We start from the raw sequence: 15710 nt of genomic DNA, 5'->3' as shown, positions 1-15710 counted from the left end.
AGAGAGCTTTTCAGAGTAATCACTTAGTGAATAATTCTGTTTCTAAGCTCACCTTTAAGTAAAATAGGCAGACATTAATCTGCCATTTTCCAACACAAATCTTTTGTCTTCCAAATTTGTCAGATATTTTATAGTGCTTTTGTCTTTTACTCCTTGACTTCAATAATTGTATTGCAAAATAAATCCAATTTACCTTGTCTTTAAGATGATGTTGGGGGTAGGAGTTTATTAATTAATTAATTAATTTTTGCTGTGTCGGGTCTTCGTTTCTGTGCGAGGGCTTTCTCTAGTTTTGGCAAGTGGGGGCCACTCTTCATCGCGGTGCGCGGGCCTCTCACTATCGCGGCCTCTTTCGTTGCGGAGCGCAGGCTCCACACGCGCAGGCTCAGTAGTTGTGGCTCACGGGCCTAGTTGCTCCGCGGCATGTGGGATCCTCCCAGACCAGGGCTTGAACCCGTGTCCCCTGCATTAGCAGGCAAATTCTCAACCACTGTGCCACCAGGGAAGCCCTACCTTGTCTTTAAAGCATGTTCAATTCCTACTTTATTTCTAATAACTGCATCTACTTGTGACCCTTCAAAAAATAAATTTCTCCACCTGTTGGGATTCATTCCTTTTATTGTTTGCTCTATTATGAAAATCCAGTATATGTTCTATACATTTTTCTTTAGTTGTAGAGTATACAATTGGTCATATTTATTTGTATAAGTTCCTTTCAAGTCCAAGAAAGTAATTTCCTTATAGGGTTTCCTAGCTATTAACAAGCATAGTCTACTAGTCTGAATGTCATAAGGAAACTGATCACTGTTTAAATAAAATAAATCATTATTAAACTTACTATGAATAATTGTTTGGACTTGCTAATTTGTTAACCCCTAACAACTACCTCAGAGAACCTAAAGGGAGGAGGAGGAAGAAAGGAGGGGAGGAGAGGGGAGGGGAGGGGAGGAGAGTATCCCAAAACCTCCTGAGCTGAGGAGACAGCAAAGAGGTTCATCCCATCTCGCCTCTTGTCTCTATCTTATATCAAAATAATTCACCCACATACAGAAAAATCTTGCCTGTCTTTACCAAAAACACAACTTGCATTGAGAACACTTACAGTTAAGTGTCTTTCTGCCTCATCTACGCTGAAAACATAGTTTGTTGGTGAAAATCCTAGAAGGTAGAAAACACCAACTGCTTTTCACTTCCCTAAAGGCAGTAATGGAGTGGAGGTATTTATGAAATGAGTTTCTAAAAATCCAGTGTGGATTACATACCCCATATTTCAACACTCAGTGGGGAGGATATAGGTGGGAACGGTGAAAGGAAAAAAATTACCTGGTATTTCCAGCTACAAAGTGGAAGTGATGTGAGGTGAGAAGAACATGCTGACCGTTTTGGTCCTTTACTTGTTCTGAGCACGATCAGCACACAAAAGTGGGCCTTTCTGGCTCTCAAATATCCCCAAGCACCTGAGGCACAAATGCAGGTGCCTGCATCGGGGCAGCTGAGGTTGGGAGGGGAGAGATTCTCGTTCTGGGCTGCAGATCTCCAACGTCAATCTGTTCTCTGGGGACAGAGAAGACCTTCCTTGCTGTGAAGAAGTTAGTGTGATTGAATACTGTAACAGTGCCTCTAATGCAGTAGCTAATCCAATCTAAGGGTCAACATCTCTGTGTTAAGGAGTAAACTGCAATATTTTAGAGCTGCTATCAGCCTTAAACAAACCCTAACGATAAGATAAAAACACAAATAGAAACATTTTCTATTGCTCTGCTCTCCCTGTCTGGCTGTCTAGCCTCTAATGCATGCTTTTGTACTTGAGCCTACAGCTCATCTCCAGCAGATGAATCATGATCAGGTGGTGACTTAGGCTCTCAGGAGAACTGGCTGAACATCACCCATCTCCATTTTTTGTCTTTTTTCTCTTTTCTTTTTGATGAGCAAGCAGGTGCACTTCATCTTAATATAAGCTAAACTTTTATCAGAATCCTTATTTTTTTTCCTTTTAAAAAAAATTGAAGTCTAGTTGATTTCCAGTGCTGTGCCAATGTCTGCTGTAAAGCAAAGCGACTCAGTTATACACATGGAGACATTCTTTTTTCATATTCTTTTCCATTCACTATAGTTCCCTTGCTATACATTAGAACCTTGTTGTTTATCCATCAGAATCCTTATTTATAATCAAACTTTCTCATATGGAGTGAAAAATGTGATATACTTTATTTAAATGCATGATTTTATTTATTTTATTTATTTTAATGTTTGGGTTTTTTAAAATAAATTTATTTATTTATTTTTGCCCGCATTGGGTCTTCGTTGCGGTGCGTGGGCTTCTCATTGTGGTGGCTTCTCTTGTTGCGGAGCACGGGCTCTAGGTGCGCAGGCTTCAGTAGTTGTGGCGCACGGGCTTTGTTGCTCCATGGCATGTGGGATCTTCCCAGACCAGGGCTCGAACCCGTGTCCCCTGCATTGGCAGGCGGATTCTTAACCACTGCGCCACCAGGGAAGTCCAAAATACATGATTTTAATATAAATTTTAAGAAATTGTTTCTCATATAAAATAAGTGTGCATGAGGAAAAGGGGAAACGGTAAATAGGAAGACAAAGGGTAAATATCCAAAACCTTCTTTACTATGTGAGCAGTCTTACAAGCTAAGACAAAAAGGGAGATTTTGTAGAATTAAACAAATGTTTTTTCTCTCTTTCAAAATATTTTATACAGTTCTAATTTACAGAGTTTTAAAATACTTGGACCAAAGATAAATTCAAATAAAATCTGTTCATCTTTCTGTTCATCCTTCCAATCTGGCAATTCTGTTATATAGTCTATAGCATCTACACAGGCAAACTGTGATTTTTGAGCAATTTATCAACTATTTTTGGCTGACTTTAAAATGTTTATTTAAAAAATTACTTGTTTTCTTCAAACATATTTTTGTCCTTTGCCAGAAAGAAAGTCTACTTTCCACAGATCAGTCTTTATCTTGGATAATGACAAGAAACAATGACTTTTGACTCATAACCTTTTGGGTTTTCTTGAGAAATCACGAAGTGGTTGAATATGGGAAGGTCTTGACTCTTATTCATAATTAGTTCCTAACAGCATGGGGTAAAGGCATGCTCAGTTATGAAGATGATAGTGTGTTCTTCTGAACCTTGGACACTAACAATTAATCTGGTAGACACTGACTTCTTAGCTTCAGAGTACAATTAGTCTTATTCCCTTGGCTCACTAAGATTAGAAATTATATGTTATCTAGGTTTGAGTGTTACAATGCAGACCGTTATTTCAAATATATTTAGTACGGGCATAATGAATCAACCATGAAATGACACATATATACTTCTTTGACTTCCTACTGTGGAACCAATTAAGTATGAGAAAGATTGTAGATTATAACCCTTTGGTTACAAAATATTCATGCATATGTAATTTCCCACACAAAGCCCTTATGACTAACAGGTCATGGAATAACAATGAGATATGAAGAGTAAACATCACCTCTTGTTGTCTGTTTACTTTTGGTTTGGCCTCCTCCTTGCCTAGTAAGCCTTAAAAAAACTATCCTAGTTTGAAACTTGTTATATAGACTACTGCCAAAATGAAAATGACAAGTTTTTCATAGTCTTCAGTGGTTTTCAAGACTCCTTGGATGACTAGGAAGCAGCATGAATTACATATATATAATTCAACAAATTATAGCTTTGGAAATGAAAGCTGTTGGTAACGTGAAGATGATATGGCATCTGATTTGTGCAATAACTGCCATTCATTTGGATTCTTAAAGGCAAAACATCTGTAACTAAAACTATAAAAGATCAAGAAAAATTATTCTCTAATTAGCTATCCGAATAGGGTAATTATTTTTCAGTTGAACAAGTATTTATTGGTCATCAATTTTGTTCCAGGCATTGTGCTAGGTGCTCAGGATACCAAAACGAGTAAGACGTAGTTCCTGCTCTTCAGGAGCTTACAGGCAAATGTGCGTTTCTCTTTTGGGGCTCTGCAGATGTCATTAGGGGTTCTGTGACAGGTTAACTAGGAGTTCCAGGAGAGACTGGAAAACATTTTAAAAAATTGTTTGAACTTCCTTCTCCATGCAATGCTAGCACTTGCAGTGAAGAACAGTGAGCAAGCAGTCCTGCTAACAATTTAAAAAATTGTTTATTTTATTGTGGTAAGAACACTGAACATGAGGTCTACCCTTCTTACAAAACTTTAAATGTACAATACAGTGTTGTTGCCTATAGGTACAATATTGAAGAGCAGATCTCTAGAGCTTATTCATCTTGCCTAACTGAAGCTTTATGTCTGTTTACTAGTAACTCCCCATTTCTCCCTGCCCTCAGCCCCAGGCAACAACCATTCCACACTTTGATTCTGTGAATTTGACTATTTTAGATACCTTATAAGTGGAATCGTGCAGTATTTTTTTTTTTTTTTTGGCGGTACGCGGGCCTCTCACTGTTGTGGCCTCTCCCGTTGCGGAGCACAGGCTTCGGACGCGCAGGCTCAGCGGCCATGGCTCACGGGCCCAGCCGCTCTGCGGCATGTGGGATCCTACCGGACCGAGGCACAAACCCATGTCCCCTGCATCGGCAGGCGGACTCCCAACTACTCCACCACCAGGGAAGCCCTCCCAGAATTCTTTTATTCTTTTTTCAATCTCTCTTTCTTTTCCTCCTTTCCCTCCCTCCCTTCCTTCCTTTTTCTTTTCTGTTTCTCTCTCTCATGAGCATACACCCTTACCTTTGAAATAAATATAATCAAGTAAGTGATATTGAAATAATTTGCATTGCCTCTTCCCTTCATTCTTATTATAAAACAAATGGTATCAATACATTCTTAAATTTTAAAAAAATATCAAATCTGTGATTTTGCTCAGACTCCTAAAGGCTAATCACAGGGAAGAACATAGTTTACCCTGCTTAAGTTGGAATCCTTTTATCTGTTAGAAAACAGTGAGTACTTATCTTTTCTCACAGGACTAACATACCATTTCATGCCCTGCAAATGCTAACAGTTTCCTTGAGCTGAGTCTTTCTAGGGACTTCAGCACTAACCCTGGTGCTCACAGCACTGCCTAAGCTATTGGGCCCCATTGCTGAGTCCCTGGCAGGGGCAGGCTGGGCACTGAACTGAAGCATCCCATAGTGCTCCCAAGGACCATGGCAACAGTGTTTGATAACTGCATCCCATTGTCATAGATGATGGGAAACAAAGTTATTCTCCATTTGCTTCTTTTCCTGAAACCATGTAAGTTACTTAAGTAAAAGATGTTTATTAACCATAATTGTTAAACTCTTTTATCTCCAGTGTAGTAATTTTTAATTAAGAGGGTTGCCAAACTTGTCAGGGTGATTTGAATAGTTACAGACCACAACAGAAGTAAAGTTTCTTCCCCCTCAGGGCTATTATTTCTTAAAAATACTGTGCATGTATTCATTGTATGTGCTAGTATGTGTTATAGTTTAATAAAGCATTTGGGGCTTTCTAGATTTTTGCAAAGGTGAGTTTGGTTTTCTATTATGATGCTGAAATTATTTTTATGAGTGAAAAGTTTAGGTACGTGAGATGTATTGAATAACAACATCAATGTACCAACTAAATCTTACCAATAAGAATATGATTCACCTTTATTTCACTAGTCAATTAGACTAAAAGAGATTCAAGATAATGGAAGAGTCCCAAGCCTCAGTCACTTGGTCCATTCTTTAAATATGTTACTTATAGGCAATGTGGTCCTTTGACTTACATCCTGCTAGAGCAGTACTGGGGAACTTGAGTCCATGCCATTAACAATTAAAAACCACATGAAACACAGAATTTCCCATGTTGCTTTCTCTGTTCCTATCAAGGTCAGGCTGTCTAGAGATACACTCTGCCACCCAGCTGCTTTGAAAACTCAACATTACCTACCGATCTGATTGAGACCTACCCTCAAACGATCTACCCAGAGTACTTAAGGCTAAACTCAAGGTGGATCTTAAGTGCTGGTAAACACAAGGCTAAGTTGTTTGGGAGCTATATTCCTGAATGGCATTTTCTTTTTCCAGCCATACCCCCATTGCGTATTTAAACTTCTCTGGTCAGATTTAGGAACCATGGAAAGTATTAATTAAACCCTAAAACACCTCAAGAGATTGAAAGCCAACACAAAGATACAGTTCCAGGGTGGAATTCGTTCTGTGTTTTGCTTACTATGATTTTCATTTGCCTAGGCTCCCGTCTTGGTTGGAATTCTGTGGGCTCTACTGCTGCTCCATACCTCAAATGCATACCTGTCTGCACTTGCATCCAAATTAGGAAAATCCTTCTTTTTTGCCTTAACATTCTAAAAAAAAAAAAAAAGTTGAGGAAAAAACTAAAGCAACAAGAAAAACAAATTTTAAATAGTTACGAAAGTGCAGAAGCAGAGACATTTCCCAAAGAAATGTTAGGTGTCTACTGACAGAGGGAAGGAAATGTCAAAGAGATGGGATGAATACACAGTTTCTGTCTGAGGGTGATAAAAATGTTTTGGAAATAGAGGTAATGATTATACAACATTGTGAGTATAATTAATATCACTGAATTTAAAAACTACATTTAAAGATGGCTAAAATGGCAAATTTGGTGTTACACATATTTTACAACAATTAAAAAAACCCCAATATGAGAACCTACTGTATAGCACAGGGAACTCTACTTAATCCTCTGTGGTGACCTAAATGGGAAGGAAATTTTTAAAAAGAGGGGATATATGTATACGTATAACTCATTCACTTTGCTGTACAGCAGAAACTAACACAACGTTGTAAAGCAACTATACTCCAATAAAAATTAATTGTAAAACCCCCCAATAATGAAATATAATCAAATACCACTAAATTGCACATTTTAAATGGGTGAGTTGTATTGAATGTGAATTCTATCTTAATAAAGCTATTTTAAAAATGTCATGGAGAGGGGCTTCCCTGGTGGCACAGTGGTTGAGAGTCCGCCTGCCGATGCTGGGGAAATGGGCTCGTGCCCCGGTCTGGGAAGGTCCCACATGCCCCGGAACGGCTGGGCCCGTGAGCCATGGCCGCTGAGCCTGCGCGTCTGGAGCCTGTGCTCCACAACGGGAGAGGCCACAACAGTGAGAGGCCCGCGTACCGGAAAAAAAAAAAAAAAAAAAAGTCATGGAGAAAGGGAGCATAAAACCTCCTGAAAAAGAAAGATCACAAGGTGTTTTAGTTCTAGTCTTCGAGTTTTCATTTTTAAGACTTTGATTTGATCTGCTTCCTCCTACCTGGTACTATCCTTCCCTGGCTGATGTCCCATCTCACTCTACATTGAGAGGAAACCGGATGGCAAAATATTGCTGCTGTTGGAATATGAAGCTTATTTGTTTTAGCACTGCGGCTTCTAGAAATCTTGCCTGTTCCTTCTAATGTTTAAAGAATCATGCTGATCAGTGGCAGGAGTTTCTTTTGATTCTTTATCAAGATGGCGTTTGGGATAACAATAGAAATTCAGTAAGCTGAAGTAAGAAAGGTGTCTGTGATTGGTCATGTTTTTGGCCAGATTTTCCCAAATTCTGACAACACATAGAAATGAAAATAGCTATTGACAATTGTCTTTGTTAGAGAATTCATTATGGTGTAGTTATAATCCATTTAGGCACTTCAAAAATGCTGATAATAACTTTACCTTAAGTGACAAATAGGAATCGAGGAATCTGCAAAAAAAATGTTATAGTAATTATGACTCATGGATTCCACACCATGAAATCTCACATTTCTGTAATCATTATCTTAGCCTCAAATTCATTAAAACCTATTAACAATTTTAAAATGCTTATTACCAATTTCAAAATTTTCATGTTAAATTTTTATTTTATAACCAATTCCATCAATTGCTTCTTATTTTGGAAGAGACTACAGTACAATGCTGTAGGTTGAGAGAGACACTAACTTATTTGTCATGTAACGTAAATTCAATCTTATTAGCACCATTTCTAAACTTCCTAAAAAGGATTATAACTCTGCCAATGATGCTGCCTTTGTCTTTTAGGCTGTTTGATTTTGTTGTGCAGCTTCTGTTTCCTACCTAAAAATTCACTGATCAAAGCTTAATATACGAGGAGATGGAAGTATGGGAGGACCAACAGGAAGAAGAAAGGAGAGTCATTTTATAATTCATCAAGATCAGTAATGCCACCTTATTTTATAAAAAATAAAGCCATGCTTCACAGTGATGATAGAACACTTGGGTGTTTTAATTATGGTTTTAAGTGAAATGATTAACAGAACAAAATTTTCCCTTAGGCAGATTTTCAAATTTTTTCTTGAAATGACTACTGATTTCCCCCCAAATACGTAGGAATTCAAAAATAAAAGGTCAAAAAGGCTTTCTTAGAACAAACTTGTTCTGTTCTTAATGATTCCTCTGGAACCATAGTCAATGAAATCATCTTGAACATAATAGGGTTTGTTCTAGGACAGACTTGCTGATTTCTCATTCCAAGACAAAGACTGAAAAATCCAAACCAAGAAATATTTCTCCCAAACAAACTCTGCACTGTTTGGATGATCCTCTTCTTAGCTGTACTAAAATGCTTGATGGAGTTATTTTTAACCGGGAACAGAACATTCATTCTGGAAAATGTTCAGATCCCTAATTTCTTTTTTAATTTGTTTTTAATTTTTTTTTTTTTTTTTTTGTGGTACGTGGGCCTCTCACTGCTGTGGCCTCTCCCGTTGCGGAGCACAGGCTCCGGACATGCAGGCTCAGCGGCCATGGCTCACGGGCCCAGCCGCTCCGCGGCATGTGGGATCTTCCCGGACCGGGGCAAGAACCCGTGTCCCCTGCATCGGCAGGCGGACTCTCAACCACTGCGCCACCAGGGAAGCCCCAGATCCCTAATTTTATAATGAGCAGAAATACATACTTTTGATGAAAGACTATGTAAACTACAGTACTCCGTCGACACTCAGGTACAAAATCAACAGATAATACATTTTACGGTTTTTAGGAATGAAGGTGAAGTCTTCAATCTGGATCACCTGTATCAATGCGGGAAGAAATGGGGTGCTGGACATCATCTAGATAGAGTTTGTTTCTTTGCTCAGGCACAGTATTTCCTCATAAATAATGAGCCTGGGTCATGCCAAATGGATTCTATGGTTTTTATTGATTGTTATTACTTTTATTAAACAATGTTAGCCATGTAGCATCATTAAAAAACAACTAATACTCTTGGAATATGTACATTCTATTAACTGACATGCCAATCCTATTAACTGATACAAATCAATCCAGTCTTTCATTATAGCAGTTAATTTTCAGATTGCACAAAGATAAGTAATTTATATCCCAAACACAACAATCACCTCTGGGTTAGTCATCCAGTACAATTCACAGAGTCCTATTATACGGCTGCATGTACTTAGAAAGTTTTAGCACAGAGCCAATACAAACAGGGAAGTACCCTCATTCTAATGGTTACTGAGGTGCTAGAGGTGGGTGTCGGCGATGGGGATCCTTCTGAGTTCTACGATCTGGGAGTCAGTCAAGGTGCCTCCCTCCTGGCTACCTTGACCAGATTCATTATCACTGACACTGATACCAGCTCCTGCAATAGAAAAAGAATAAACACAAAACGCCCAACTATTAGTCCAGCAAATTAATGGTCAAGTTACAGTAAGTCAACACACGTTTACTTCTATTATATTAGTAAAAAGTGAGCTATACATTTAGAATAAATATTATTAATACCTAGCAATTATAAAACTGTATTTTAAATTCCTTTTGGTAGTTTTTATAAGTACAAATTAATTTCTAAAGACATGAATTTGGCTTCTCAATCTTTTTTTCTGTTTCTACATGGCTGACAGGTATAACTTACTCCAAAGCATAGCATTTCTTAATTGGGGGATTACTAAAATAAAAAAGATCAGGCAAGTTATTAGAATTTTTCAGCAGGGGGGTAGGATTTGCTGTTAGAAAACATATAACCTCCAACCCTATATGTACCAAACCTAGTAAGTCCTTCAGCTGAGACTCAGTGTGGCAGGCATCCGAGAAGAAAACTGTGCATTGACAACACCTGGTATCATATCAGTGCCCAGAAGACACTGGCTCTCAATGACTCAGATCTGCTCCTAAGATAAAAATAATTATGTAACACAGTGCCAAAACAGATCCGCACAAGAATCCCACAAAGCTAGCTGTTAACTGAAGATAGCGCCTGGAATCTCTGTTTTGAGGACGCTCCACTGTTTACTACTTTTTTCACGACTCAGAATAATTCAGAAAACTTGACACTATGTTAGACTAACACCTTGTTGTTTTCTTCTGTAATGTGCAGAGGAACACATAAACACACACACACACACTCTCTCTCTCATGCACACACACACACACACACACACAAACACACACGGACTAGGTATGTGGTCACAGGGTGTGCTGTTGGCTGAATCACCAGAGATTACAGTTCCCAGCCCCACCCCCTCTGCTGGGCACAAGACTGCAAACAAGAAGGGAAGTGAAAAACCAGTTGTCTGGGCAGCTGAGACTTCCCTATCTGTCTGACATGTAGGAAAGGCAATTCTGCAGTTAGTAGCTATGGGAAGATAGTGGATTAGCTTCTTCTTAACCTATTCGGAGATGGAAGCAGGAGCCCACTAATGACCTCTTTCTAGCCAAACCCTCCCTCTTTTGGGTCTCTGTCCTTCCCACCCTCTCTCTGTTAAAGGCTGCTGCTGAAACCCCATTTCCTGGCTTTGTTTCTCTGACACTGCACTGGCCCATCTCATCCACTCATCCACTGACCTGTTGACTCTTTATTTCTTTCCTTTTTTAAATAAATTTATTTATTTATTTTTGGTTGCGTTGGGTCTTCGTTGCTGCGCACAGGCTTCCTCTAGTTGTGGCGAGCGGGGGCTACTCTTCCTTGTGGTGCTCGGGCTTCGCATTGCAGTGGCTTCTCTTGTTGTGGACCACAGGCTCTAGGTGTGTGGGCTTCAGTAGTTGTGGCACGTGGGCTCAGTAGTTGTGGCTCACGGGCTCTAGAGTGCAGGCTCAGTAGTTGTGGCTCGTGGGCTCTAGAGTGCAGGCTCAGTAGTTGTGGCACATGGGTTTAGCTGCTCCGCGGCATGTGGGATCTTCATGGACCAGGGCTCGAACCCGTGTCCCCTACATTGGCAGGTGGATTCTTAACCACTGCGCCACCAGGGAAGTCCTCTGTTGACCCTTTCCAAAGCTATTCTGCTTTCTTTTGCATCTCCTCCTGCGGTCTGACCTCTGGAGTGCTTGTCTTCAGCCCAGCTTCAAGGCACGATCCACCTGATTCTTGCCTGCTCTCTAGCCTAATGTCTCACAAGAGCTGCTGGTCACTCCCTTTCCCCACCGTGTTATTATTCAAGCATTTCTGCCTAGGATGCTCTTTCCCTGCCCCCTCAATGCTTTAGCTTGGCTGCTTCCACTCTTCCTATAAATTATCAACTCAGGTAGTATCCCCTCTGCTACCCTTGGAAACATGATGATTCTCTTTTAAAATTTCAGATTCTCCCATTGGATTATGTCTCTTAGCTAATAGGACAGTGCCCAGCACACTGTGAGTGTTCAGTAAATGTTTGCTCAGTGTATTAATAAATTATGCTCTGCATCCTAGTTCTTGAAAATTCCTCTTCCATTTGTATTGCCTGTTCTGTTCCTCTGATCCATTCTGCATTCCACTGCCTTCTCAAGAACAAACATTAGTTCCTATTGTCAACTGCGTCAGCCTGGAACCCTCTGCCTTGCCTTTCAAGATACTCCTAACCCGGCTGGACCTCACCAGATAGACATATTCCAACTTTTGCCCATTGGAGAGCTTTCTCAAAGTGATTTCTCTTGACTGGTCCTGCAGTGCCATGTAAATCCAGCCTGAGCGTCTTCCTACCTATCCGTCAAGGCCCATTTCCACACCCTTTCACAAATACTTCTTTCACTATTCCTTCAAGCAGGGAGCTGGAGGATGCAATATTTGAAAAGAAATGTCCTAGTTTATACCTGAAAAAATTATTAATCCCATCCCTTTTACTCTCTTGAATTGTCCTGGTATGGATGATAAATTGTAGGGTACCTCTATATATAATGTACATGTAAGTCATGAAGCAAAACATGGCAAACACCTGTGAACTCTTTCCTCAATTAAGAACTAGCATATTACCAATGACAATGTATATTCAAAAATTTAGTTAGTTGCCATGATTTAAAAATGAATACATTTAAAATAAAAAATCAGATTTGGGGTTTCTCTTTAAAAAGCAGAAGACAAGGCAACACTGGGCCTGTATTTCTGGATTATATAAAACAACAACCACCAAAACATGGACCAGGTACTACCTTTTGGTATGCCGCTGTTTTTTATCAGCTCTCTTGAATCAGTTATGGTGTTTGACCCTACATGTGAGTAACATTTGAGTTTGCCACACTGCCTTTGAAGGACAAAGGGCCCATGTTTCTCTGCCAGGGAAGCAGAGGAACTGTCTGACTTAGAAGAACCTCCAAGTGGACCAGTGACACATTGCCATTTTATAAAGAGAAGGTGACTGAGGCCCTGAGGCCTATAGCAGCTTAGATCTCGGTGAGTAACAGAGTTGCCCAATATGGGGTCAACTACAGAGAAACAGAGAGGACCCCAGCATTAGCACCAGGGAAGAGTGGGGTTTAATGAACAAATGAGCACCGACTTCCTCTGATTTCAAGGTTGGCCTGCTCTAAATGCCACTAGGAATGCATAAGCATCTGCCCAGCATGGAGACAAAGCACACTAGAAGTTCTGAACTAAGAGCCTGCTGAGCAGACTGTGAGGGACGAAGCACACTGGGCCGGAAGGTTCAACGTGGGGTGCAGCTTTACAAGCGACTGGGTGTCACCAGCTTGTTCAGTAGCCCAGAGCCCTGGAAGATGTCAGCAAGTTCTAGATACAGCCTCCCCTGAGTCACCACATCTGTATGATCCACCTCGTCCTCCTTTTCAATTTCCTCCCAGTTGACATAAATGCACAATACCCAAATCCTAATCCCTTGCTGAGACTCAGAAAGGACACATTCTACATACAAGTATAACACGGCAGAACTGGGAACACAGCCCAGGTTTCTTGTCTCTTTGTAATTCATTCAATGGTCTAGGAAGGTATTTGGCAGTAAGTATCCTGATTTTCTGCAAGGTATTTTCATGCTTAAATTTTAAGCCAAAAATTCACGAAAAATCCAGCAACTGTGATAACAGTTAACTCTCCCCCTTGGTAGACTGAACGGGCAATGTCAAAGGAACTACAAGTAATAATTCACATTCATCTAGAGTCTCTCCTTTCCTCAACATTTCAAACATGCTTTAATTAGGAAAGCATGATTATTAGTCCTGTTTTACAGACATAGGGACTGAATGGGGATCAGAGGTGTTCACTGAGTTGCCCACGTCACACAGCAGGGGAGTCACAGAATGAAGATATCCAACCGGACTTCTTTTCTTTTTAAATTTTTTAAAAAAAATTTTCTTTGTTTGCCTGTGTCGGGTCCTAGTTGAGGCATGCGGGGTCTTCGCTTCGCTGAGGCGTGTGGGATCTTTTGTTGTGTGGGCTCTTCCTTATGGTGCGTGGGCTCCTCTGTAGTTGTGGTGTGCGGGTTTTCTCTCTGTAGTTGTGGCATGTGGGTTTTCTCTTTGTAGTTGTGGCGTGTGGGTTTTCTCTCTGTAGTTGTGGTGTGAGCTCCAGGGCGTGTGGGCTCTGTAGTCTGTGGCACGTGGGCTCTAGTTGAAGCGCGAGCTCAGTAGTTGTGACACGTGGGCTTAATTGCCCCGCGGCATGTGGGATCTTAGTTCCCTGACCAGGGATCGAACCCGTGTCCCCTGCATTGGAAGGCAGATTCTTTACCACTGGACCACCAGGGAAGTCCCCCAACTGGACTTCTGACCCCAGACGTAGGGTGTTGTCTTTTACATCCTACAGCCTCTTATGGGGGCAGCTCTATTCGTGTGACTTCTTTGTCCCACAGGTTTCACGTGTTCATATTTGTCTATAGAATAAATTTCAAACTCCTTGGCACACATTCAAGCACGAACCTCCCTCACTCAATAGTTATGGTGCAGTGAACACCCAGGTGTTACACAACACATTATGAATAGTTAAAACTGTTTTTAAACATAACAACAAATCGAACCCAACAAATAATTTATACCACATACTGAATTTAAATTCTGCCAGACACTGTGGTAGAATTTTCACATAGACAATCTCCAAACTTCATGAAAACTTACAATAAGAACACTTATTTGATGGGCTTCCCTGGTGGCACAGTGGTTAGGAATCCACCTGCCAATGCAGGGGACACGGGTTCGAGCCCTGGTCCGGGAAGATCCCACATGCTGCAGAGCAACTAAGCCCATGCACCACAACTACTGAGCCTGCATGCCACAACTACTGAAGCCTGCGCTCCTCGAGCCTGTGCTCCGCAAACAAGAGAAGACACTGCAATGAGAAGCCCACACACTGCAAGGAATAGTAGACCCCGCTCGCCCCAACTAGAGAAAGCCTGCGTGCAGCAACAAAGACCCAATGCAGCCAAAAATAAATAAATAAAATAAATAAAATTTTTAAAAAAGAACATTTGATAAATGAGGAAACTGAAAGGTTGAGTTCCTTACTGAAAGTCACACAGGTAGTTGACTGCAGAGCTAGGATTCCAACACAGAGCTCTCTGAACCCTCTTTGAGCCCATTCTTATTTTCTATGGCCTTTTAAAATGCAGACATGATACAAAGGTCATACTCCTTCAATCTTCTGAGGAAAAAAAAAAATCAAAATCTTTCCAAATTTGGGCTTCCCTGGTGGCACAGTGGTTAGGAATCCGTTTGCCAATGCAGGGGGCACAGGTTCGAGTGCTGGTCCAGGAGGATCTCACATGCCACAGAGCAACTAAGCCCGTGCACCACAGCTGCTGAGCCTGCGCTCTAGAGCCCACGAGCTACAACTACTGAGCCCACGTGCCACAACAAGAGAAGCCACTGCAGTGAGAAGCCTGTGTACTGCAACGAAGAGTAGTCCCCACTCGCCACAACTACAGAAAGCCCGTGCACAGCAATGAAGACCCAACGCAGCCAAAAATAAAAAAAACAAAACAAAAAAACAAACAAAACGTTTCCAGTAGGGAAACGTTTACCATGACTTTAGTGTCATTGGTCTGAGGTAAAATAAGGAAGTTAAGGGACTAAGGATGATGGAGAATCAGATTAGTCCCTCTGGGAGAAGCCCCTGTGGAAAAACACCCTGTTTCTAAGCCCAACAGGCTCCCAGTTTGACATTTTCTAGAGTATTGTCAGCTTTGGATCAACATAAAAATGCCATGATTTAAAAATGAATACATTTAAAATAAAAAATTTTTATTACATTAAAATAAAAAAACACTTCTTGTTAGGGATGTAAATAGAATACATGCCCCTCCATCCTGGACTCACACTCTGTGTAGGCTGAATCTGTTCTAGTTAGCTCTCTACCTTCTCCTCTTTCCTAAATGGAGGCTGTCCCAGGGTGACTGTTCTCATTCTCCCACAGTCCTGGTTGGGGACACTGATGATACATTGGAAAGTTCTATTAAAATAACTAATAATAACCATGGCATCACTAGTCTAGAACTGAGTGTCTCATTTGCCTGTGGAGAGGCTGATGCATTTCAAGAACAACTAATTGAAAGATATGATGTCCTCTTTT

At 40.7% G+C, this 15710-nt stretch overlaps 1 protein-coding gene across 1 annotated transcript in view; it reads right to left on the bottom strand.

Annotated features, from left to right (window-relative positions):
- Positions 1-9192: 9192 nt before the first annotated feature.
- The window catches only part of ADGRV1 (adhesion G protein-coupled receptor V1), a 564972-nt gene continuing 558454 nt past the window's right edge, over positions 9193-15710 (bottom strand). Inside the window, exon 92 of the mRNA XM_060146321.1 lies at positions 9193-9587. Coding sequence (XP_060002304.1) covers positions 9469-9587 — 119 coding nt within the window. The 3' untranslated portion in view covers positions 9193-9468. The remainder of the gene's footprint in view (positions 9588-15710) is intronic.

This window comes from Lagenorhynchus albirostris, chromosome 3, assembly GCF_949774975.1.
Source record: "Lagenorhynchus albirostris chromosome 3, mLagAlb1.1, whole genome shotgun sequence".
NCBI lineage: Eukaryota > Metazoa > Chordata > Mammalia > Artiodactyla > Delphinidae > Lagenorhynchus > Lagenorhynchus albirostris.
Note: the sequence above shows the minus strand (reverse complement) of the source record. Positions and strands in the feature narration are given on the sequence as shown.